General features: G+C 41.6%; 1 protein-coding gene across 9 annotated transcripts in view; it reads right to left on the bottom strand.

Moving 5' to 3' along the window:
• The window catches only part of TRIM9 (tripartite motif containing 9), a 107,275-nt gene that overhangs the window by 29,149 nt on the left and 51,358 nt on the right, over positions 1–26,768 (bottom strand). For all 9 annotated transcript variants that reach the window (XM_021101798.1, XM_013993398.2, XM_013993397.2 and 6 more), the window contains 4 exons: positions 21,976–22,071; positions 18,836–18,958; positions 5,609–5,719; positions 3,644–3,797 (listed from right to left, as the gene is read on the bottom strand). In XM_021101798.1, the coding sequence (XP_020957457.1) occupies positions 3,644–3,797; positions 5,609–5,719; positions 18,836–18,958; positions 21,976–22,071 (484 nt within the window). The remainder of the gene's footprint in view (positions 1–3,643; positions 3,798–5,608; positions 5,720–18,835; positions 18,959–21,975; positions 22,072–26,768) is intronic.

A 26,768-nucleotide genomic window follows, 5' to 3' on the forward strand; every position in this document is an offset into this window, starting at 1 on the left:
AATGTTTTCTATTACTTAGTAATAAAAAAAGAAAACAAAGTTTAATCCATTGTTTTCTACAAAAGGAAAGGCCTGATAAATCAAGCACCAGTCTTACTAGTTTGGAAAGAGGGTAAGATGATTTTCTAATCAAAATGCACCTGGAAAACATGTTATTACAATTTAGGGCTGTTGATCAAAGAGGTTTCCAGCATTCTCCATTCAGATCTCAATTGCTTGAGAGTGATGTGGAATCAGAAAGGGCGGATCAGTTAAATCCTTAGTAAATAAGATAATAATTTTAGGCAATGCATTTTAGCTGAGTAGTAGCTGGCCTAAGTGGGAATATTTAAAAACCAACTATAGACTTTCTTCTTCGATGTTAAAAAAAAAAGGCATTTGAGATAGAATTTCAAAACCAGGGAGATGCTCAAATTTTGAGTTTTGAAGTAAATAGATATTTTAGTTGTGAGTTTGAGTCATAGCTTTAAATACACATTTCAAGTAACTCTGAAAATATTTTAACCTTTCAGTTAATCCACTTAGCGCAATTAGAAATCATATATTGAAGCTAATGTATTGTTATTCTCACAATGGTCAAAGTAAAACCATTTCAAATACTAAAATTTTGGCCAGTATATATGGATATGGGGGATGCAATTTCTTGAGATATTTTTACTGACAAGCTGTGAAAGCGCAGTTTATTAAACTGACTTTGAATATCCTAAGAAAATACCCTAATGAAAAGACCAACAATATAGCAGGCATAGTTGTGTATATGCTAACAGATATCAAAAGGACCAGTAGGGGAACCTAACTACCGCCAATCAAGTTCTACTGTGTCATGACCTTTTGCCTTTTTCTTTCCATCGAAAGCTTGACAAATAAAAACTATTCAGATTCTAAGGAGGACTGGGTTCTCACTGAATTAATTAAACTTAATGAGCACAAAGTAAAGCATATAAAGTAACTCTGCAGAGGGATAGTTGGCATGTGTGGTGTTCTCTGCTGTGTGTACATTTGTGTCCACACTCACTTCTGTGTGCAGCTCTAAATGGCCAAGTGAGAATGCTTTAGGAATCCGGTCTATGATGCAACAACACGTGAACCTGCAGTTCACACAAGAGATAAAGGGCCAGTTCACTTCAGTGCAAGAGTTACCATTGTGCCAACTGGACTGGACACTACTGTGGCAGATGGACATGACTCAGATGAATGGGGGAGGAGAGGGTGCTCCAGCTGATTAAAGCATCTGCAAGCCCTGAGGCTTCTATCCTCTACCCACCCCTCCTCCTGTCCCATCACCAAGGCTAATGGGATTGGCTCATTTTTCTTTTCTCTTCTACCCAAAGCCCTTACATTGCCCTTTTGTGACACATTTCCTCCTGTGATCTACTTGTGACATAACCTTTCAATGATTCTAACCTCATTGAAGGAACTGGGTACAGAGGGAGGTGGATCAGGGGGATTTACCACAGTCTCTATATACTACCTGGATGGTGACACTTCACAGGCTACCATGTAGGTTTTTGTTTGTTTGTTTTTTTTTTTTTAAAAAGCCAGAAAGCAATGCCACAACAACAACAACAAAAATTAAGTGTCTTTTTTTTTTTTTTGTCTTTTTGCTATTTCTTTGGGCCGCTCCCACGGCATATGGAGGTTCCCAGGCTAGGGGTCTAATCAGAGCTGTAGCCACTGGCCTACGCCAGAGCCACAGCAATGCGGGATCGGAGCCATGTCTGCAACCTACACCACAGCTCAAGGCAACGCCGGATCGTTAACCCACTAAGCAAGGGCAGGGACTGAACCCGCAACCTCATGGTTCCTAGTCGGATTCGTTAACCACTGCGCCACGACGGGAACTCCAAGCGTCTTAAGTTTAAGAGAAGAATTCAGTTATTCCTTGAAGAGGCCATTTAATAAGGCACTAACTTAACAGCACAAACTAGAAGTTGTAGGTATGGGTTCTGGAATCACACTCCCTGGGTTTGAATCCCAGCCCTACCACTCAACTAGCTGGGTGAGCTCAGACAAGTAACCCAGTCTTCCTGTGCCTCAATTGTGAGACTAAAACAAGTTAATTCACGGAAAGCACTTAGGGGTTTCTCTGGTTCAGGAGGCAGCCAGTAAATGCTAACTAAGTATTTTTGTTACTCCAGTGAGGCATTTTTATTTACAATCTATACACTACTTACTTCAAAAATTAATTAAGGCATCCTCCCAAAGCAATACATATTAAAACAAAAAAATGAGAAAACTGAAAATAAAAGAGGGCAAAAATCCATTAAAAGGATGAGAGAAGTACATGTTCCAGGGACAAGGATGAGTGTAACTGGATGATGCAAGTATAGAGCCCTAACACTCGTTGGGTTATGTGGTTCTGTCTGATAAAAGGACACATGGGGATTTTTCTTAAGAAATGAAAATTGTAAAGCACTGAATTTATTATGTGGATGCTTCAATTGGGAGAAGCAAAGAACAAATCAGTATCTTCTGTTTTAAAAAAAGATCAGAAAAGGACAAAGTTATAGAGATAGAGGACAGATCAGTTGTTGCCAGGGCCTGGGGATGGCAGAGGGGAGGATGTGGGTGTGACTAAAAGGGGCAACATGAGGGAAATCTTTGTGGTGATGGGATAGTTCTGTATCTTGACTGCAGAGGTGGTTACGCATGTGATGTGATGCCAGAGACCCCCCCCCCCCACTGTACCAATGTTAATTTCCTGCTTAGATATGATGTGACAGTTATGCCAGATGTAACTACTGATGGAAACTAGATCAAAGGTACAGGGGACCTCTCCTTACTATTGTTGCAACCTCCTGTGAATGTATAATTGTTTGAAAAGAAAAAAGTTTTAGAAAATCAGAAATATTTTTTCAAATGGGATATACTTACATTGTCATAAAAATATCATTTCATTGCATGGTTGACTTGAGATTTTACTTTTCTTTGCAAGAGTTATTTTCCTTAAGATAATTTTAAGTACTTGAACTTCCCCTCAGCCACCTCAAAATCTTGCCATATCCCTTAATCACATAGACCAAAAAGTTTAAAAAGTTAAAGTTCTTTATATTTTCATTTTCCTTCTGTATCCAGGCTCTCATTTTTCTTGACCAGTAGTAGGCAGGCCGACTCTGATCCCCTCAAATTCCCACTAATCCATGCTCAACTGTTTGCTACCCCTCTATCCCTGTGGAAGCAGTTTCAATTCTGAGCTTTCTTGATTTATAACAATATATCTGGGTTCCTGTCTTTAACAAGATTTTATTTCTCTACAGCGATGCTCTCTCTCTCTTTCTTCCTCCTTTTCTATCAGTTCTTCTCTGGTGTTGAGCATGAAATCTCTAAGACTCTCAAAGTGGTGAGCATTGATTTGATCTGGATTTATCTGGCTTTCAGGTCACACGGCTATCAGGGTACATTACCATGAGATCCTAAGATAGGAGCCACTCCAGATTTTTGTAACACTAACCAGAGGGTGTGTGTGTGTGTGTGTGTGTGTGTGTGTGTGTGTGTGTGTGTGTGGACTTTCCTACCTCTCAGGTGATTTATAAACCTGGAGGCTCCCATTTGTTTTCTGCAATCTGGCAAGTTGCCTTTATCCTGCTCCCAGCTCTAGGATCCACTAGGGGCGTTACTATAACTGGGGGACACAGGCACGCACCTTTCATCTGCACGAAGTCCAGCTGGTGGATGGACTGCAGCAGAGGGCTGTTGTCCAGACTCAAGTCGAAGTCCGTGGTCATCCTGGGAGTGAGTGTGCCTTTGCCCCACTGATCCTCAGTCAGGTGCACCCTCCTGATGAGGGCGTCAGAAATCTATCACAACAAAGACCACAGCCTAAGAAATGCAGCCCTACGGGGACACATCACTCTGCTCCTTGCTGACTCCCTGAGAGCACCACCAACTGCCTTGGGACTCACACCCTTCCGTCTCTAGGCAGGAGTGAAGAGCTGTTATGATGAGGGTGCCCCATGATTTATTCCAAAAATCTGAACAATCCTGTGAGTCAGATGGGGGCACTATACATAATTAGCAGCTGTTAATTGCTCTAATGTATGATGCACACTCTAGATATAGGATCATGCTATTTATGACTGATTAAGTAAAAGCCAGCAACATTGACTAATATGTTAGCGATTAGTTAAATCTACTAGAACCAACAACCCTAATTCTTTTCTTTTTTTTGATTAAAGAAAAAATTAATCATACCCAAAAGTAGAAAGAATAGCATAGAGAAACCCCATGTTTCCATCACCTAGCTTTAACAATTATCCAATTATCTGATTAATTTAACAATTAGCAATCTCGTTTTTTAAAATTCATTTATTTATTAATTATTATAATTATTGCTTTTTAGGGCCACACCCATGGCACATGGAAGCTCCCAGGCTAGGGGTTGAATCCTAATTGGACCTACAGCTGTTGGCCAATACCACAGACACAGCAACGTGGGATCTGAGCCACAGCTCACCGCAATGCCAGCTGAATAACCCACTGAGCAAGGTCAGGGATTGAACCCACAACCTCATGGTTACTAGTTGGATTTATTTCTGCTGCGCCACAACAGGAACACTCAATCTTGTTTTTTTAAATGAAAGTATAGCTGATTTAACTTTTAATTATAGTTGATTTACAATGTTGTGCCAATTTCTGCTGTATAGCAAAGTGATGCAGTCATATATCTATATCTGTATGTACACACGTACACACACATGTTCTTTTTTATATTCTTTTCCATCGTAATAACCTTAAGTTTCTGATATGAGCTGTGGGTATCCTGTCAAAACTTAGATATAAATTTTATTAAATAGTTTAGAGATGATGCATATGATAATCTGTAAAATCGAATGTCTTACACTTTAAGTGCCTCATCTTCTATGATTTTATTCTTTGGTAGAGAACTTTTTCATTTCTTATATTTAGTCCCCTCTGTAGTTCTTGGCCAGTTTGGTAGAATGTGAGTTGGAAAGAATCTACGTGTTTCTTAATAAAAGTTCCCTTAATCATTGGGATCAAAAGTTAAATAAATTTTAGCTGACATCATAGCATGTCACCGAAACAACACTGAAGAAATATGACACATCTCAGGAGTGAAAAAACCTCAATCTTCTTGGGAAGTCACTGACTTACCGGCCAGAAGTAAGTGTTAAGAAACTAGAAACTTTGTATATTTAGACATTTCTAGCTGACAAAACTGTCCATGACATTAGTAAAGTGATCCAATTATATATATATATATATATGTATATATATATATATATATATATATATATATATATTTTTTTTTTTTTTTGGCTGCAATCTGCTGAGCCACCAGAGAACTCCAAGGGACCCAATTCTTAAGCAAGGCAATAACTCTGCTTTGGAGGAACTTACAGGGGATTCCATTTTCATGATTAAACATGAAAAAAAAAAACATTTTAAAAAGCCCACACACTTCTCAGTCTTGTAGCACACGGTGGCAGATACTTCTGGAGAACCAGTGAAGTTTTGCGGGCACCTATATACACACGGCAGCATGAAGGTGGGTTCTGTTGTGAGGGGCCGTTAGGAGTCTGGCCTTGGCATCGTAGACTCAGTCTCATGGAACATTGAGAATCTGCAGCAGAAACTAGGTGACACTTACCTGCAAAAATCCACTAGGGTCATTTTCCTTAATCACCTCCAGGCAGTACTCCATGAGACCCGTGGTCTGGCGCAGTTTCACTGTGCAGTGAGAGATCTGATCTCGGACCACCTAGGATTGATGAGACAACAGGATGGTCCTCAACGGCAGAAGGTAGAAAAGAAGCAAATTGGGATTTTTGGAACGCTTTCTCAAACTGGAATCCAAGAGCATCATGGAATGGAACTGAATTAATGAAAATGTTTTGTGGCAGTGTCTGCTGTGGACAATGGCTCTGGAAGACAGATTGGATAATGGTTCTTACAGGGACTTGTAACAACTCGACCCATAAGAAAAGCATGAAGATGTCAGAACCCTGGGAAGCTGGTTATCTTGGTGCTCTGAGGGACATCATCCACTGGGTCTCCCTCAATCCCCTCTTCTGGGAGCTACTCTAAGAGGGAGGTCATGGAGATTCTGTAAAGGAGCTGAGTAGCCTGAGGTGCTGCTGCAGTTCTGCTCTGTGATACAGTTGCCCACCTCCTCCTGCCTCCATCTGTCCCTTCTGAAGAGCAGATGTCACCATCTGAACCCAGATCCTCTCTCATTCTTCTGGATTGGTGGCGGCGAAGAGGAGGAACTTGCTAGAGGTGGAACTTGCTGCCAGACAATGAGCTAATGACGAGTAAGCCACACACAGAAAGATGCAGAACCAAGTTATAACCTACTTAGAACCACTCACTGCCTCACCTGGGAAAGCAATTTTAAAGGCTATTTGCTGAGCTATCTATCAGTCTGCCTTAACCTCAAGAGGCATCTGTGAGCATGCAGTTTCTGCCTCTAGGAAGGTGTCTGTGCCCAGTGTCAAGCACATGACAGTCCTTGAAGTTCCCTTCTTTAGAAACGTTCACCTTCTGTGTCCTCTGCTCAGTGACCAAAATCCTGAAGCAGTCTTTGAAGCATGGAGTTAAACAAGAGTTTTCTAGGAACCTGTATTACTCATCCTCTCTATTTATATTACTTTGCAAAAGCCTCAAAAATAACCTGCATTCCAGATTTTATGGAGGATAACTAAAAGGCATTTTTAATGAGAATTATTTAAAAAATTTTTATTGTTCCTTATTTTTAGTTTTGATTATAAATTTATTTTCCATGAAATAAATGGAATGATTACATCTTCTTTCAAAAATAATAGGAAAATAGACAGAAAGGAAAAAGCAAATCACCTCACCACTCCAAAACAGATGTTTAAAGCATTTTGATATTTCCTTTAAATTTTTTTCCTTGAGCTAGATGTAGGTATAACAGCAATTACAGTATGTGACAATTTTACCTCTTTTTCACTTAACATGATATCATAGGCATTTTCTGTGTTGCCACCATTAGTAAATGTTACTGGCCACATAAATAGCCTATTAAGTGGGTTATATCATAATTTATTTAACTTATTTTTGACATTTAAAGTTCTTAATTGTCAACAGTTCATTCAGTCATTACTGTTGATCGTCCTTTCTAATTTTTCATTGTGTTAAAATATGTATAATGTAATACTTGCCATTTTACCTATTTTTAACTGGACAATTCTGTGGCATTAAATACATTCACATTGTTGTGCAACCCTCACCACCAACCATCTCAAGAACTTTTTCTTATTCCCAGGCTGGAGCTTTGTATCCACCAAACAATAATTCTACATTCACTCCCCCCAGTCCCTGGCAACCGCCATGCTACTTTCTGTCTCTGTGATTTTGACTACTCTAGGTACCTCATATAAGTAGAATCATATAATATTTGTGCTTCAGTGACTGGCTTACTTCACTTACATAACATCTTCAAGGTTTATCCATGTTGTACCCTGTGTCTTTTTAAAACTGAATATTATCCCATTGTATGTATATACCCCATTTTGTTTATCCATTCATCCATTGATAAACACTTAGGTTGCTCCACCTTTTGGCTGTTATGAATAAAGCTATTACAAACATGAGAATACAAATATCAGTGCAAGTCCCTATTTTCACTTTTTTTGTTGTTTATACCCTGAAGTGGTATATACACTTGGATATGACAAGTGGGTATATTGCTGGCTCATATAATGAGTCTATTTTATTTTTTTAAATTTTTTTATTACTCAATGAATTTATTACATTTATAGTTGTACAATGATCATCACAATCCAATTTTATAGGATTTCCATCCCACAACCCAGCGCATCCCCCCATCCCACAAACTGTCTCCTTTGGAAACCATACGTTTTTCAAAGTCTGTGAGTCAGTATCTGTTCTGCAAAGAAGTTCATTCTGTTCTTTTTTCAGATTCCACATGTCAGTGAAAACATTTGATGTTGGTATCTCATTGTATGACTGATTTCACTTAGCATGATAGTTTCTAGGTCCATCCATGTTGCTAAAAATGCCAGTATTTCGTTCTTTTTGATGGCTGAGTAATATTCCATTGTGTATATGTACCACATCTTCTGGATCCACTCCTCTGTCCATGGACATTTAGGTTGTTTCCATGTCTTGGCTATTGTAAATAGTGCTGCAATGAACATTGGAGTACATGTGTCTTTGCGAGTCGTGGTTTTCTCTGGATAGATGCCCAGGGGTGGGATTGCTGAATCAAATGGGAGTTCTATGTTTAGTTTTCTGAGGAATCTCCATACTGCTTTCCACAGTGGTTGCACCAATTGACAATCCCACCAACAGTGTACTAGGGTTCCTTTTTCTCCACACCCTCTCCAGCACTTATTGTTTGTCGACTTTTGGATGACGGTCATCCTGGCTGGTGTAAGGTGGTACCTCATAGTGGTTCTGATGTGCATTTCTCTAATAAGGAGTGATGTTGAACATCTTTTCATGTGTTTTTTTGGCCATCTGTATGTCTTCTTTGGAGAATTGTCTGTTTAGATCTTCTGCCCATTTTTTGATGGAGTAGTTTGTTTTTTTGGTATTGCGTGGTAGGAGGTGTTTATAAATTTTGGAGATTAATCCCTTGTCAGTCACTTCATTTGCAAAGATTTTCTCCCATTCTGTGGGCTATCCTTTCGTTTTGTTTAGGGTTTCCTTTGCTGTGCAGAAACTTTTATGTTTGATTAGGTCCCATTTGTTTATTTTTCTTTTTATTGTCATTGCTCTAAGAGATGGATCTGAGAAGATGTTGCTGTCATTTATGTCAGAGAGTGTTTGGCCTGTGTTTTCCTCTAAGATTTTTATAGTGTCTGGTCTTATATCTATGTCTTTATTCCATTTTGAATTTATTTTTGTATATGGTGTTAGGGAGTGTTCTACTTTCATTCTTTTCCATGTGGCTGTCCAGTTTTCCCAGCACCACTTACTGAACAGGCTGTCTTTTCTCCATTGTATATTCTTGCCTCCTTTGTCATAGATGTAGGTGCATGGGTTTAATTCTGGGCTTGCTATACTGTTCCACTGATCTATATTTCTGACTTTGTGCCAGTACCATATAGTTTTGATGATTGTTGCTTTGAAGTATAGTCTGAAGGCATGGAGCCTGATGCCTCCAGCTCCATTTTTCATTTTCATGATGTCTTTGGCTATTCTGGGTCTTTTGTGCTTCCAAACAAACGTTAAAATATTTTGTTCAAGTTCTGTGAAAAATGTCCTTGGTAATTTGATAGGGATTGCATTGAATATGTAGATTGCCTTGGGTAGTATAGTCATTTTGATAATATTGACTCTTCCAATCCAAGAGCATGGTATGTCTTTCCATCTATTTGTGTCATCTTTGATTTCTTCCATCAGTGTCTTGTAGTTTTCAGAGTACAGGTCTTTTGTCTCTTTAGGTAGGTTTACTCCTAGGTATTTTATTCTAATGAGTCTATTTTAAATTTTTTTAGAAATTGCTATACTATTTTCCATAGCCTTTGCACCATTTACATTCACACCAACAATACACAGGAGTTCCAATTTCTCTACATTCTCACTAACATTTATTATTGTCTGTCTTTTGGAGTTCCCTGATGGCCTAGTGGTTAAGGATCAGGTGTTGTCACTGCCATGGTTTGGGTCACTACTGTGGCATGGGTTTGATCCCTGGCCAAGGAACTTCCGCATGTCACAGGCACAATCAAAAAATATGTATTATTGTCCACTTAAAAAAAAAAGCCATCCTAATGGGTGCAAAGTGTATCTCATTGCGGTTTTGATTTGTGTTTCTCCAATGACTAGTAATCTTGGGCATCTTTTCATGTACTCATTGGCCATTTGTATATCTTCTTTGGCAAAAAGTCTATTCGAATACTTTGCCCATTTTTAAATGGAGTTGTTCGGTTTTTTTGGTTGACTTTTGATGCACAAAATTTATAATTTTCATGAAGTCCAATTTGTCCACTTTTTCTTTTATTGCCTGTATCAAGAAATCATTGCTAAATCCAATGTCATGAAACATTTGCCCTATATTTTCATCTAAGGGTTTTATAGTTTCAGTTCCTACATTTAAGTCTTTGATCCACTTTGAGTTAATTTTTATACATGGCTTTGGGTAATGGTCCAACTTCTTTTGCATGTGGATAGCCAGTTTCCCCAGCATCACTTGCTACAAAACTTCTTTTTTCCATTGAATGGTCTCGGAACTCTTGTCAAAAACCATTTAACCATATTTGTGAGAGTTTATTTTTGAGCTCTATTCAATTTCCAGTGGTCTTTGTGTCTCTCTTTATGCTAGTACTATATTTTGTAGCTTTGTAATACATTCTATGATCTGGAAGTGTGAGAACTCCAATTTTGCCCTTCTTTTTCAAGGTTATTTTGACTATTTGGAGTCTCCTAATATTTTGACAGATGATTTTGTTATTGCTTTTTAGCTTTCAATTTAGTTAAAATTTAAAAAAATATAAGATTTAAAACCTCTTTATTGGAGTTTGTGAAAGAAGCCAACTTTGATATAAAGATTATTTGTTTTGTGATTTTGATTGGTGGGGAGGGTCCAAATTTTAAATTCACCAGTTGATTTATTTTCTTCTGACATCTAGTATGTTTCTGTCAAACTATCACAACCATCTGCTGGTCTGGGCTCCAGTACTGCAAATTATTATATTTTATTTTTATTTTATTATTTTACTTTAAAATCAGAAAGTAAAGGAATGTTAAGTTTCTGCTTCTTGGGGGAAAAGAAAAACACCCACAAGTAAAACACTTAAAAATGCAAGAGAGCTAATATGCCACTTATCTCTGCTATATGAGGCTTGATGAAATTTTTTATTAACAGAAAATGCTTTTATATTTCAGTAGGCAGTGCATCAATGCTGCTAGGTAGGAGAAACCTCAGCAGCCCCATTCACTCCTTAAATGGCATCTGCCCTAGGACTATGCAGAAGCGACTGGTACTGAAAGTCTGAATAACAAGTACAGACTGGATCTGAGTACTGTAACCCAAAGTGAGTCTGCTTTTGAGGCAGACTGAATTGTATTTACTTTCCAGAACATTCAGCTCAATGATATTCTTATGACCTAAAATGTGCTGAAATGAATACATTGCTGAGGCCTCATAAAATTCTATGTCTGCCTCTGCAAATTTGCTTCTCCAGCAAGGGTTATTTGGTGCCACAGGAGCTGTGGGACTGTCAGGGGCTCTGATTACTCTTAAAAAGCTTCATTGTTGCAGTGCCAAAGGTCAGAGAGTTTCAGGGGTGTTTGCCCTTGGATTCTGTATTTCATGGTTCAGGCTTCTTGGCTCTCAATTCCCACTGTTCCTGGCTCTCAATTCCCACTGTTGCTACACTTGGTCCACTCTTCCAAACATTTTAATCAACCATTTCGCAGTGATCACAGTAGGCTGTGATAAAAATTACTGTTAAAAATTAAACAGTGGGGTTCCCAGAAGCAGAATTTTTGGGTGCTTTGTAATCAACTTTTAGTTTCTCAATTAATCTAGCAAGACTTTCCATCTTATGGAAATCAGCCAGATAATTACATCTTTTAAAAGTGTAAATACTTTTTCCCCTCTGGGTGTCTCTATCAGCTTTCTTACTTGCTAACTTCTTCACTCGGTGTTATTTCTACCCCTTATTATTATTATTTATTTCTACATTATATTTTTAATGAAAAGCAGTTCTTAGGAAGCCAGACCCATGCTTTTTCTTTGAATTCCATGTTTCTATGCAGTGGTGCTGATGCTCTGGAGAAATCCTTGGCACTGTGTTTGTAGCTGGCTGGATTTAAGGAGTTTCTTTTCTTCAGAAGGAAATGTACAATTTGAGGGAGTGACACAAATAGGAACTGGGAAACAATCTTCCAGTCTTCATGTGCATTAAAGCCTAAACCAGCTCTCAGGGGACAATGAATTAATCTGTGGTCCATAGTTTTAGAGAAGGCTTTCACGATTTTATCAGCAGTCACCATCTGTTCTGGATGGCAAGTCCTATTGATTGCTTGAAGAGTTCTATTTTGTTAAGTGGCAAATTTATGAAGGTCATTTCTTGGGTCAGGATATGACACTGTACCAATTTGGAAAAGGAGATTTCGAGAACAGACTGTTGTGTCCCTTTGAATGCTTAGATTTTTTTAGTAACAAAGAGCAACCCATGATAGCTTGTACAATACAAATGTAAAATTTTCTTCTGCCTATTCACAACTACATTTTCCTACCCTGTTTTGAACTGGCTGATCTTCTGCCACTCAACTCATGCGATACAAAGAGCAGTAAGAACTTATTAGGTTAATTGAAGAGGATTCTATTATTTTATCTAATATTGACCTTGGCACCTTTCTTCCACCTCCATTCACCTCCCCATATTACACATGGATCTTTAAAAATATTTCTTTAATTTTTCTTTTTAATAAATACTTTTTCTCTTAGTGTTCTCTCTCATCCCTTCAGTCTGGAGGGATATCATTAGTGAATTTTTAGTCTAAAGACTAATATACTCTCTCTCCTATTTTAAGACATTCTTTCTTAAATATACTCTCTACCTTTTCATAACCATTTAAAACAATTTCCTCTAAGTATAAGGCAATCCTTTTTTTTTTTTTCTCTAAGGTACAAGCACTTTCAAGATGCAAGCTTGGATAAAGAAGATGTGGTACATATATGCAATGGAATATTACTCAGCTATAAAAAGAATGAAATAATGCCATTTGTAGCAACATGGGTGGACCTATAAATTATCATACTAAGTGAAAGTCAGGCAGACAGAGAAAGACAAATATCATATGAGATCACTAATATATGGAATCTAGCAAAAAAAATGATACAAAAGAACTTACAAAATAGAAAGAGACCCAAAGATTTTGAAGCCAAATTTATGGTTACCAAAGGGGAAATGTGGGAGGGATAAATTAGAGGGTTGGGGTTGATGTATACACATTACTATATATAAAATAGGTAGGTAACAAAGACCTATAGTACATCACAGGGAACTCTACTCAGTACTGTGTAATAGGATGTGAGCTAAGGGAAAAGAATCTGAAAAGGAACAGGTATATGATTATGTATACCTGACTTACTTTGCTGTACACCTGAAACTAACACAACTTTCTCAGTCAGCTATACTTCAACAAAATTTATCTACAAAAAAAGAATCAATCCTGAAGGATTTATTCTTCACAGGTTCTTTTGGTCAGTAGTTTCTTCTGTGTCTCATCATGTCGTCAGGAAAGATGACCAACCGATGCTTGGACCTGACTCATTGGTGATTTATAGGTGAAGTGCTTTGAGTTAGATTCATCTAGTAAAACAAGTAACTCTCTTGTTTTTATCCTAGAGTAAAACATTATCTCCTATATTACATTCACTAAAATCAGAGGCATTTAAATTCAGGAAGAGCATTTTTCACATGCCACCATTCTCCCACATGGTTTATGGAAATACGGTAAATATTTCCCCCATTCTCTTGATACCACCCTCTATACTAGTGTAATTAATTTAACTACACTGGCAACTAATCATTTCAAAGACAAGTCTAAGGCTTTGAGTTTGTAATCAAGAAAAGGATCATTTTGGAGCTCCCGTTGTGGTGCAGTGGAAACAAATCCAACTAGTATCCATGAGGATGCAGGTTTGATCCCTTGCCTCGCTCAGTGGGTCAGGGATGCGGCATTGCAGTGAGTTGTGGTGTAGGTTGCAGACGCAGCTCTGATCCCGCATTGCTGTGGCTGTGGTGTAGGCCGGCGTCTACAGCTCCTATTGTACCCCTACCCTGGGAACCTCCATATTGCTGCAGGTGGGGCCCTAAAAAGACAAAAAAAAAAAAAATCCAAAAACCAAAAAAAAACCCTCATCAAACTTGGTGCACTATTTTATGCAATGATCAGTGACAAGCCACTAAACAATTTCCTAGGTTCAGAGATAATCACACCCATACATAGGCTAATTCTACAGTATGAACTATGGTAATTATGGAAAATGAGTTCTAGGAGCACTTCTGTAGGGAGTGAAACTGTATTTCCAGTCTTCCAAGGACAACAGCAATAATAAAGCTAATATTTGAGCACTTGCTAAGGGCTTTACAATGCCCTATAAATGGGACAGCTACATCTAGCCTTATCTTACACACAGGTGAAAGAAACAGAGCTGTTAGAGACCTAGGAAGTTATAAAGTGTGTCCTCACACCCCATTATTTACGCCGGAATCTGGGATCCTCACCTCTCAGCTCCATCTTGCCTCAGAACCAGAACAGTTCAATCTGCTCCAGCAATTGGTGCTTTCAGAGGGGGCCATGAGTAGGTTATAAAGACTGCCTTTATGCACACTTGCTTTCCAGCTAGCCCTTGGGAGGGCTCAAGAAGAGAAAGCTGCCAGAAAACCACACACACAACTCTCCTCTTTGTCAGAGAAAGTAGGCCCCCAGAGAGCTCTGCCAAAGGGAAGCGGAAGGCCCTAAGATTATCCCCACCGGCCTGTGAGTGATGGGCTGGCCAACAAAGACAGAACGAAGTACTGTGCTTGGCAAGTGAAGACTATAAAAGGCCAGTCTTTTCTCACAAATCTGAGAAGTGACAGAAGTGACAAGAAAGGGAAGTGGCAGGAGAAGAAAAGCAGAGGGAGGGAGGCATGGAGGCTGGCATCAGCAGTCAAGGTGTTGGCCTCGTTGACTGTTTTTAGAAGCAGTGACAGACAACCATCGGCTGAAAATAGCCGAGAAACAAATCGCTCGAGACAGAAGACAGAACAGCTTTGCTGCCGTGGGGGGCAATCAGCCACCTGTCTCTCTTTGCTGGTGCCCTTGGGGATCTGGGGCAGGGACTCCACCCTGGGCAGGCAGCTGCCTCTGTTTAGCATCCCCACACACATCAGTGTGCTCTGCAGGCCACCAGTACGATGGGCCATGGCCGGACATGGAGTCCCCTCAACACATCACAGCTGTTCCTGTTCTGTCTCCATCTGTGCCCACAGCACAGCCTATAACTGATGTCCACACAGTCCCATCCTGCAGAGACAGCACTAAAGAGGGGGACAGGGGGCTTTCATGGTCCTCTGCATGTTTTTCTTCCTCTCCTTTTTTGGCATGTGCAAGTTCCTGGGCCAGGGATCAAACCCCAGCCATAGCAGCAACCAGAACTGCAGCAGTGACCACGCTGGATCCTTAACCCACTGAGTCACCAGGGAACTCCCCACTCTGAACTTTTTGATGTGGATAAATGATGTTTTCTCAATCCTTGATTCCCTCATCGGTCCAGAATGCTGCCCTTGTGTCGCTCCTGTATAGAAAACCTAGAGTTGCCGCTACAGTTACCCTATGGCTTATCAAAAACTGTTCACCATATTCTGTTCAAAGATGCCAGGAAGGTGTCTGCAATGTTTTATAAGAGATGTCCATGAAAGAAAAAGTTAAAATTGTATGGCTACATACTAAAATGGCTCATCCCCTATTAGAGAGGAAAATCCCAGCTGTGCAGCTCAGTAATGGAAAGAGCTATGGTTTTATGTTAGATAATCTAGGTGGTTCAAATGACATTTTAAGTTCCTCTACAACCATGAAAGTTCTGGGGTTCTGAAGGATTCTAAAACGAAGGGCTATAATGATATTTTTAGTAATGTAGGAGCGGGTGATGGAAAACAGAAAGCATCCACTGGTCTTCGTGACTAAGTGGATGGAGCAAGACCAGGATGACTGTGCTGGTCATCCTCTTTTTCCCTCACAGCTCTGCCCATTCCTGCAGGCAAGAATGGAAACTGCCATCAATGCATACCTCCCAAGACTTGGGCTCCAAAGCCAGCTTACCCATGAGATGCTCTGTGACCCTTTCAGTGGGAAGTGAATTTGCCCTCCTCACAACTTGTCATGACATGGGCCACCTTCTCCTGGAAACTCACTCTCTACCCATGTTGGAGCCATTTGTGGGTGTGATGGATCTCACCCATGGGACTGTAAGCCTCACAGGGCAAGACTCATCCTGAGTCACCTTCCTGTCTCTCTCGCCCTCCCCCAGCCCAGCACTCAGCTCCTGGCATGTGTGCATCAGGCTGGTGCTGGCTGGCTGGGGAAGGGATGAGTGGGGACCTACATTCTCTTTGCTTGTACTACCAGCCAGAGGCAGTAGGTGCCATGGTCCAGATTCTGGCTCTGAAGCCAGGTTGCCAGTACTGGAGTTTTGGATCCCTAGACCAGTTCTTAATATCATGGTGCCATGGTTTCCTCACCTCTAGAGTATGGATAATAGTAATAGTGACCTTGCAGAGTTATTGAGAGGGATAGAGGTTGATTCCTGCAACACGATTTGTATAGTGCTATCTCAAAGAAAGCATCCCTAAATGCGAGCTATTGCTGTCATGAAAACCAGGACTTGGGCACCAAGGATGCTCATTCTGTGTTGCCACCTGGGTAACTACAGAATCACATTTCACGGCACTTCTAGATTTTAATTCAGATTAAAAAAAAATGGTAACTCCAGAAGAATTTTTCATTCGGGCCTAACTTGACTATCTTGGATAAAATGTTTATGGACATTGGACATTTAAATCCTTGTCCCAGATTGTTGCAACTAAATGTATGAGATTAATATCCACATGGTAAAACCTTTGGAGAACTTCTTGGGAAACAGTACCTTTAATACTGTTAACAGTACCTTTAATACTTTAAAACCTTTGGAGAACTTCTTGGAAAACAGTACCTTTAATACTGCCCCCACTTGCCTCCCCCATATTCTAGAAATTACTACATGTTACCATGAAACAAGCCCAGCACTCCTTTACGAAATTCAAAAGCAAATAACTTGATCATAGACACTAAGGGACTGAAGCCTGGAAACTGAAGAGCTGGACAAAGTCATCTAAGTAGAACTTGCTATCATTCAGCATGCTGTGAATCATGCATGATGCAGGTGAGTGGGGCTGCCTCTCTAGGAAAGCCCAGTGCTCTCTTGATTACCTGCAGTCGGTATGAAGACATCTCCATGAGGCTGGGGTTGGTGTGGTGTCTCTTGGGAGCATGTGTTCATTCTAAGATGACCCTGAGAGGGTCTTCCGGTTAGACTTGCCCCCAGGAAACAGTGATGGTCTTCCTGGAAAGAGTGGTAAGATCCCTAGCCTTGGTTTGCTGTCCAAGCCAATAGGCTAAGGCTTTCTGAACATTCAAGCCCTGGACACTTTTCTTTCCTAATTCCTGGCTCAGATTCCAACTTCAAGACCTACAAATTTCTTTCATCAAGGAATCTGCTGTGCCTCTCCTTGATGCAATTGCTCTGTTGTGTCATATCAGGAATACTCAAAGGGACATGGCCTTGATACAGCATCAGTGAGGTCAGGCTGGCCAAATTAATCTTGGGGCACAGCCCTCCCCTTCCGACTTGGACCCTGTTGTTACAGCTCAGCATCCTGCCTGCCTCCATTACAGAGGTCCCCTCAGAGTGACAGGTGGGCAAGTCACAAAGGCAGGGGAAAAAGGTTTATATTCCAGGCACATTACTGCCCTGTCTTTGGGGAGGAAGAAGCAGGTATGTGGATCTAAGTATGTTTTGAGGAGCTGCAGGTGGGTAGCAAGGAGTGAACCTTAAGGAGGAAGCCAGAGTTGGGGTTAGGCTTCCCCCGTTGCCTAGCCCCCTGTCTTCATGGTGGGTCCTGGGTGTCCTGGGTCCTGGAGTGTGGTGGGTGCAGATTAAGGACTGGTGACTCCACTGCTAGGGTTTAGCACTGCCAGTCTCGCTACAGGTCTTGCTCAGGTCTCACGCCCCAGTTAGCAACTGATTTATTGCCTTGTTTCTAGTAACCATGAACTGGGCACTGGCCCTGCTCCAAGCTTCCTTGACACCAAGCTTTGGCCCCAATCTTGTAAGCTGTGTTCTTTAGTTCTTCATTTTGAATCTCTTCCTTGGTTCTCTTCTGGAATCCCACTCTTCTAGAAATTGGACACTTGTTCTGCATGGGCTAAAGCCTATTCTAAGCCTGCTGAGAAAATCTGCCACATCCTGGGTTCTTCACCAGCCACCAGCTCCCCCAGGACTGTGTCTGCTTGCTGTTGCCCAATAGTGGAGCTCCCTGATGCTGACTGCCTGACCCCACGGAGAGTCTCACTTCTCCCTCCACCCTGATCTCAGGCCAGTAGGGCATACTACCCACCTAGGACCCACTGGTAACCACCCTGAGGATTGCTAGCCATCTCCTGATGGCCTACTTCCTATTTCCTTCTGTTGGGTGCCTCCGGTCTATGTCTACCCAGTCTGCTGTCATGTGTTGTTGTCCTGCTCTAAGGGGGCAACGGATGGGGAATCAGATATCTGGAGATCAGTCCTCCTGCCAATAGGGTCCCAGACTTGGGATCAATTGACTCTGCTGTGTAATGACCAAAGTCTGTATAGCTGTTCAATTGCCTCGTTTGCTTCAGAAGTTAAGACAAATCTTATTTGTTTTCTGAAAAATACAGATACCATTTCCAAATTCAAAAATACATTTGCCTCTGCATGGTCATTCCGGCCACTTTGGCTAAAATTTCAGCCCCCATCCTGGGTATTCCCCATCCTTTTTTCCTTATTTTTTTTCTTAGCACTTTTTACTAACATACTGCATATGTTACTTACTTACCTTGCTTACTGTTTATCCCTTCTAGTAGAATATAAGCCCTGGGATTTTGATGTATTTGTTATGCCTGCACCCAGAGCAACTCTTGGCTCAGAGAAGTCACTCAATGAGTACTGGTGACATAAAGGAAGGAGTGAGTGGTAAATGGAGGGACGTGCTGCTCCTCACTGGCCAGACTAGTGGCCACCCAGGGCTGTGGGCATCCGTCTGTCCGTCACACACTGGGAGCCCGGCTGGCTGGCCTTCCATTCCCCCCAGGGCACAGCACTCACCTTTAGCTTGTGCTCGTGCTCCTTGTTGACGCGGGCAAGCAGCTGGGCTTTCCTCCTGTTGAGGGCGTCAATGAGGGCATCACATTGAGCCACCAGGCAGGCCTCAAATTCCACACTGTTCTCCTGTGTGAGAGAGCACAGCTCTCAGCTGCAAGGTGCCTGGACACCTCGGGCTGCTAGAGACAGCAGAGACCTCTACCATTTGTGGGGTAGAGGCCTCTGCTGAAGGGGAGGATGAGGAGCCCTATCCACAGAGCACATTTGCTTTTTATAAATAATGGAATAAACTTCATTCCACAGTGGTAGTGTTCACTTTAAATTTAGATCAAAGGGATAAATATTACTTAGCACGTTTACTTTTACCAAGAGGAGCTCATCTCTGCAGTCTGAATTATATCAAGTAAAATAAAGTTTTAGTTAGTAGAGCTGAACATGAATCCTTCTGAGGACAGCATATGCCCAACTGTGCATGGTGGAAGATGAAAGAGAGGCTGGTTGCAGGCGTTCTTGGCTCAGTGGGTTAAGAACTTGACATAGTGTCCTTGAGGATGCGGGTGTGATCCCTGGCCTTGCTCAGCAGGTTAAGGATCTGGCATTGCCCTGAGCTGCCATGTAGGTCACAGATGCAGCTCAGATCCTGAGTTGCTGTTGCTGTGGCACAGGATTTGTGGATTTGACCCCTAGCCCAAGAACTTCCATATGCTGTAGGAGTGGCCCTAAAAAGAAAAAAAAAAAAAAGGCTGGTTGACTGAGGAGGGTCATATTGTTGAGGTATGAAAGAAAAAGAATCATCAAATTCAGGGAGAGAAAGGAGGTAGCAAATGGTAATGGTCTTTGACATTAAACAGAAATCCAAGGACAACAGAAATTTATAAGAATAATCATGTGCAAAAGTACTTGCTCCTTTCATTAAAAAAAGCAAATAATGGAGTTCCCATTGTGGCCCAGTGGAAACAAACCCAACCAATAACCCAGTAACTATAAGGATGCTGGTTCAATCCCTGGCCTTGTTCAGTGGGTTAAGAATCTAGTGTTGCCATGAACTGTGGTGTAGGTTGAGGACGTGGCTTGGATCTGGAGTTGGTGTGGCTGTGGCCAGCAGCTGTAGTTCCGATTTGACCCCTAGCCTGGGAACTTCCATATGCCACAGGTGTGGCCTTAAAATGCAAAAAAAAAAAAAAAAAAAAAGCAAATGACAAGTGCAGGTAGGCAGTGAAGAACAATTGGCATACACAATAGACATCAGCCTGATGTAAAAATCCGACATGAACCCACAGCTTGTGAGGGAACAGGAACCTTATTCTAAATGGATTATAGTTTTCCCATCATTTTTTTTTTTTTTTTGGTCTTTTTTCTGGAGCAGAGGGCTCACCCTCAGCATGTGGAGGTTCCCAGGCTGGGTTAGGGGTCTAACTGGAGCCTTAGCTGCCAACTTACACTACAGCCACAGCAATGTGGGATCCGAGCTGCATCTGTGATCTACACCACAGCTCACAGCAATGCCATCTCCTTAACCCACTGAACAGGGCCAGGGATCAAACCTGAGTCCTCCTGGATACTAGTTGGATTCGTTACTGTTGAGCCACAATGGGAACTCCAAGTTTCCCATGATGTTTAAATTGAATGCTGGATCTAGATTTTTTACTTGATTTAAATCTGTACATGCTATAGACATTTCTTTTAAGCAATTCTCTCACTAAATTATAAGCATTCATTAAAGGCAATCCTTTCAATAAATTAAATATGTCATTTTGATTCTCAAACCATAATCTGAAAAACAATTGTAATTTACAGCAAATGAAAGCTGAACACACCTCACATACATCATAATAGCATTGAAAAAATAGCACTCAGCTGAGTAAAATTTGGGGCACTTGAAAGGAAGGAAGAGCTTAGCCTCTCAAATTTTAATTTATTCCCAAAGTCATCAAGAAGTGTTTCTCTTAATATAAAGATCTATGGATAGGTATTAGGTCACTGTCTTCAAACGCAAGGTCTTGTTTTAAGGTGTGTTTTTGTAATTGCTTGAGCAATGACTTCTACAAATGTTAAGTTCTGGTTTTCATGACAATTGCTTTTGAGCTCTCACAGAAGCCCCCTGGAAAAGAGCACTGAAGAGGTCTCTCTGTCCCAAGCAGGGTAATACTGGGAGGAAGGGGACTCTGATTTAGAGCAGAGAGAAAGCTCTGCTCTGATGAAGAGTCGCAGTGCAGAGGCAAGCCTGGGCCTGCACATTTTATGCCAGCAAAAGCAAAGAAGAGACCAATTGATAAACTCTATTGCTTTGGAAAACAGAAGCAAGCGTACAACTGTGAGGTTGTTAGGGAATCAAAAGTTTTAATACAGGCTCGAATGCCAAAAAAGGGCAAAGAAATCAGTGTCAGATGCTTTGGAAGGCTGGCTTACATTTAAAAAGCCATTTCTGCTTTGACATGGGTTAAATATTAACTCAGAAAGTTAACTGACTGGAGGCTAGAGCTAAGGCGAGGCAAACCTCAAAGCATAAGAACAGTGAACAGTGCAGAAGATCATTATTTTAACATTTAATGCAACTTATGGCTTCTCCTCTTCAGCTACAATTCCATAAGTTCTCAAATGCTGGCTGATCTGTTGGTTATTGTGTCCAGATAAAGCAACCTGAAATTACAGTCGACAGGGGATCATAGTTGAAAAATTTAAGTATCTAAATGGAGGAAAAGCATTATTATGGGATGGGAAGATAGGAAAGAAGGAAGAAAAAAAATGTGATCTGTTTGTTACCATCAGATAAGATATAATTGATGCCAGGAGTTTTGGGAACCTACAGAGTTTAAAAACTCACCAATAATGACTGAATTCACAAAGAAATGGGCCTCTTTCTATATGCACAGCAGTAGAGAATTAGGAGCTCAGTGTGGAATTTAGGAACCACCTGGAAAATGTCCCTGGCTTTTTGGGAAACTGTAACCATCTCAAGAAGGGGTATATTTGCAGTTGGTCTGTATGTGTATTTGTGTATATTAGAAGAGAGAGAGCAGAAAAAAAATACATACGAAATCTCCCACAAAACTTAGAAGACACAGACAACCCCCATGCCCCCCCAGTACCCAGTTCCATCTTAACCTGAAGGGCCTGCTTTCTGCCTCAGGTGCAGCCCATACCTGGATCTGCTGGACCATGTTGCGCAGCTGCACCAGAAATTCCTTGGCTTCCTTGGCCCTGTCCGACAGCCCATTCAGCGCCTGGGAGAGCTGGCTCTGCAGAGACAGAAGGAAACCGTGGGACAATCGTTGCAGGAAGCAGCAATAGGCCACTCAAGGTGGTTTTCGCCCAAGACCCAAGAGCCCTCACCCTCCTTGACTCCTCTTGTCTGAGCTGGGCCACTTAGCCAACATCTGAGGATTCTGCTAATAATGACCCCCAGATCCCTTCCACAGACTTCTGAGCAGTGTCTCCCCTGAGGCAATGAAAACTTCTGGCTGTTGCAGTCAAAGGCCCTTCCCAGTCGATATCTGCCTGAAAGTTCCTCATCTCATTAATTACTTAATTGATTCAGCAATAGTTTTATTTAATTTTAAAATTTAAAAAGTAAGTCAAATGATCTGATACTTACCAACATTATTTAGCCCAAAGTGCTAAATAATGCACTGGGCTGATCTGGGATTGGGGCAGAAAGAATGAAGAGAGTAAAGGACAGGATGATGGAAGGAAGGGTGAGAGCATGGATGACAGATGATGCTCTTGGGCCATTTAAATGTAATGACCGATACAAAGGGGAGATAATGTCCTCCTCATCAATGTCATCTTCCTTCTGCCAAGTATAGCCCTGTTGCTCTCTGCTCTAGCCTCCTAAAACAAGTCATACTCTCTTTCTGACTTTCCACTCTGCCTCATCCACATGGGGATGCAATTCTGCATGGGGACCCAGGTATCCAGGTAAGTAATAGTTTTCCCAGCCTCCCTGGCTGCTGGGGGACAGTTCATGGGACACTAAGTAGAAGTTAGTGGGGGGGCTGGAGGGGTCTGAGAAAGCTTCTGCACTTCTGCTAACCTGGGACCAGTGTGACTGGTGCAGGCTCCTCCCTTTTTTTCCTGACTTTATGGCAGATGTCCTGTTACTCTTATGAAGAGAAGGTCAACATGGTAAGAGAGGAGGGGTTAAAAGTGCCTTTCCAATGGCATCTTTGAGCATTTGAATTAGCACTTGAAGTCTTCTACCACTAGGCCTCTTGTTAAGTGGGGAAAGTTACCTCCTAGTTAAATCTCAGTACTGGGGTTTTTCATTATTTGCAGCCATTGACACTACTATATAACAAAATTACTTCTCCTAGCAGCCTGGGAAAGATCTCTCCTGTAAATTACAAAGACAAACTCCCTTTCCCAATACATCTTTGGAATATGAAGCCCATTCTCCTCCTGTCAACCATATGCATCATCCACTCTGCTTCAGTAAAAGGAATCTTAAAATTGTATCTTTTAGTCCTATGGATGTTTTTCACTTATACCTGCATTATTATATACGAAGCCAGGCACTGATTCTTTTTTTTTTTTTTTTTGTCTTTTGTCTTTTTGTTGTTGTTGTTGTTGTTGTTGCTATTTCTTGGGCCGCTCCCGTGGCATATGGAGGTTCCCAGGCTAGGGGTCGAATTGGAGCTGTAGCCACCGGCCTACGCCAGAGCCACAGCAACGCAGGATCCGAGCCGCGTCTGCAACCTACACCACAGCTCACGGCAACGCCGGATCGTTAACCCACTGAGCAAGGGCAGGGACCGAACCCGCAACCTCATGGTTCCTAGTCGGATTCGTTAACCACTGCACCACGACGGGAACTCCCAGGCACTGATTCTCTTTCAAAACGTGCATGCCACATGCTAGATGGAAGCACTGTGGGATGGCAGAAAGAGCACAGGCTTTGGAAGGGTTCAAATTCTGGCTCTGTACCTTTCTAAGCATGACCTTGAGAAAGTGACCTCTAGAGTGACGTTTTTACTCCAATACAAAAAATGGGAATAATAATACTTTGTAGTTAGAGTATTGTGGGGGTTTAATGCATTCATCACTGTGAAAGCTCCTGCTGGTAAATTACATTGGCTAGGGGAACTATTCTGAATTCATAAATGTTGCCAGTTCCTGGCTGTTCATATCTTACATGTAGTTTTACCTCATGCATAAATGAAAAGAATCCTATTCTTGGGTGCTATGGGCACTGCTTGAGATACTGTGTGTAAAGCCCAGAACCCTGCTGGCACATGGTGTGTGCTTAATAAATGTCATATGTGCCGGCTGGTATTAATTCTTACTCAGCTCTTCCTTCCTGCCCACAAACACCTGGGGACCGACTGGCAACTGGAGTGGGATTCGCAGGTAGATTCCTGGCAGGAATTCCAGGATGGAGGATGCCCTTCATCACTTGTGCTTTGATCAAGGTCCTCGGACTCTAGGAGGCTAGACCAAAGCAGTCAAGGATAAAAAGTACAAAGTGAGCCTACAATTGCTGAAAGAGATACTTAGTTACATATCATTGGGTCCCAGCTGCAGTATAATTTAGGGTAAAAGTTTTCTCCTCAAGAATTTTTTCAGGGGAGTTCCCGTTGTGGCTCAGCAGGTTACCAACCTGACTAATATCCATAAGGATGTGGGTTCAATCCCTGGCCTCACTTGGTGGGTTAAGGATCTGGCATTGCCTTGAGCTGGGATATGGCATTGCTGTGGCTGTGGTGTCGGGTGATAGCTGCTGCTCCGATTTGACCCCTAGCCTGGGAACTTACATATGCCTCAGGTGTGGCCTCCAAAAGCAAAATAAAAAATAAAAGGAAAAAAAAAAGAAAATTTTCAGGAGCCTAGGGGATGAAGGAAGGAAAGAGAGCCTCATTTGGGAGAGCAGACAATAGAATGAGAGGCGTATTTTAAAGGAGAAATTTTGTTACTGTGGCTTAAGAACTCATATTCCCTCTTTTTCTGAATGAGTCTGAGTTTGCTGGGCTACCACAGTTTTCTGCCTCCTGTTATTGTAACTTAGGCTTTAGTAATCACATTTGGAGGTTTGAATAGAGAAGCCAAATTCCTTCGGCTATGCAGAACTGGAGCTGCCTAATTTCTTGTAGTCCAACCTTGCAATTCAGTGTGTCTGAATAATGCAAGTTAGACCTGATGCCCAATAAGAATTGTTGAGCAGGCACTGCTATATATGCAGAAAAAATTATACTCTAGTGAACAAGGAATGCTGGCCTCACCCACTCCCTGGATTTTGTATGGCAGAGCAGAGGGTAAACTGCAAAACTCAATTTATTTGCAGATTTTCTCCCTTTGTATTTATGTTAAGGCTGTCTACCTGGCTAGTGATTGTTTTCGGTATTTGAGAAACAATTGCATTATAAGATAAAGATCTAGAAATCTTTCTCTTAAGCTTTGCCACCTTGTAGAAACTGAGCAGGAGACAATGAAAAATCCTGGAAACATTATCGCTAGAAAATGCTCTTCTTGTAAGGATTTATATGTTCATTGCTTTTATAGGACAATCTTTTGATCACATTTATAAGCCACATCTAATGTAGAACATTATTATTGATTGATTTTGTTTCCCAGAAGCATTTAAATTCCTGCTCTAGGCTAACAGTGATGTTCTATATTCAGGACCACAGGGCAGCCCTGTAAATTTACATGAGAACACCCCCCCAAAAATTAAATATTTAGTGTGTTTTTTCCTTACAGCATCTTTGGCTGCACATGTAGTTGTTAAAAGCTGTTTATAATGCCTAAGCAATGACATTCAGATTTCTTGTTTGTTTTTGTTTTTGCTTTTTAGGGCCACTCTCAGCATATGGAGGCTCCCAGGCTAGGGGTCTAACTGGAGCTACAGTTGCCGGCCTATGCCAGAGCCACAGCAATGCCAGATCTGAGCCACATCTGTGACCTACACCACAGCTCATGGCAATGCCAGATCCTTAACCCACTGAGTGAGGCCAGGGATCGAACCCACAACCTCATGGTTCCTAGTCGGATTCGTTTCCACTGTGCCACGACGGGAACTCCTAGATTCCTTCAATACTTGTTTTCCAATTTACTGAAAAGGTGTCATGATCAGAATGGGAGTGGGAAAATGACATAGCCAAAGATGCACTGACAAATTTCCCATCAAGAGCTCAGAGCATGCTCGGAATAACCAGGATCCCCCAAAAAGACAGCAAATAGTTCGGAGCTTGAAGGAGAGAAACAAAGAACTCCACCTCCTCCCTTCCTTCCCTCCTGCTGTCCCTGCTCCAGCTTTTACCCTGACTGGCTCCTCTAGCCTCCCAAAGGATTGTATGTTATGAGATTGGAGCTAAACCTGGGAGTCCCGGTAGAGGATGTTCCAGAACCACTATTATTTAGGCTCAGCAAACGGGTAATGAATTCAGGGCATCCACCCAGCCACCCAGCTTTCTCAGACAGAAAGCTGCATCTTCTTTCCTTTCTCTGCCCTGAATATTATTCATCTGTCATTTCCCCCGTCAATTTACTACGAATATTGGATGGAGCCAAATTGGGACAAATGAAAGGAAGCTTCCTGGCTGTCTGAGATTTGAAGTTACAAGCACGAGATGAGTCAAAAAGGGCCAACCAAAGGATTGGTACAAAATAGATGAGGCAGCAAACACGCAAAGGCAGCTTGATGGCCCCCAAAATGAGCTTGCCGCCTACCTGGGCAGCTCCTACACAGTGCACAGTGCACCCCACTCAGGACTGTAGCCCACACCACCTCTTTCCCAGGTACCAAGGTCAACACCAAACATAGGAAAAGTGAATGCAATTCTGAAGGGAAGCTCCCCTTCCCCCACTGCCCCCTCAGGAGAATAACAATTTTTCTTGAAGTATTGATTTTTGAGTCTCATGACATTATTGACCACCATATAATTAAAAACTGAAAATAAGAAATTCAAATGGTTACAACCTACTGGTCATTGCTTAAGAGCCA

This window comes from Sus scrofa, chromosome 1, assembly GCF_000003025.6.
Source record: "Sus scrofa isolate TJ Tabasco breed Duroc chromosome 1, Sscrofa11.1, whole genome shotgun sequence".
Lineage (NCBI taxonomy): Eukaryota > Metazoa > Chordata > Mammalia > Artiodactyla > Suidae > Sus > Sus scrofa.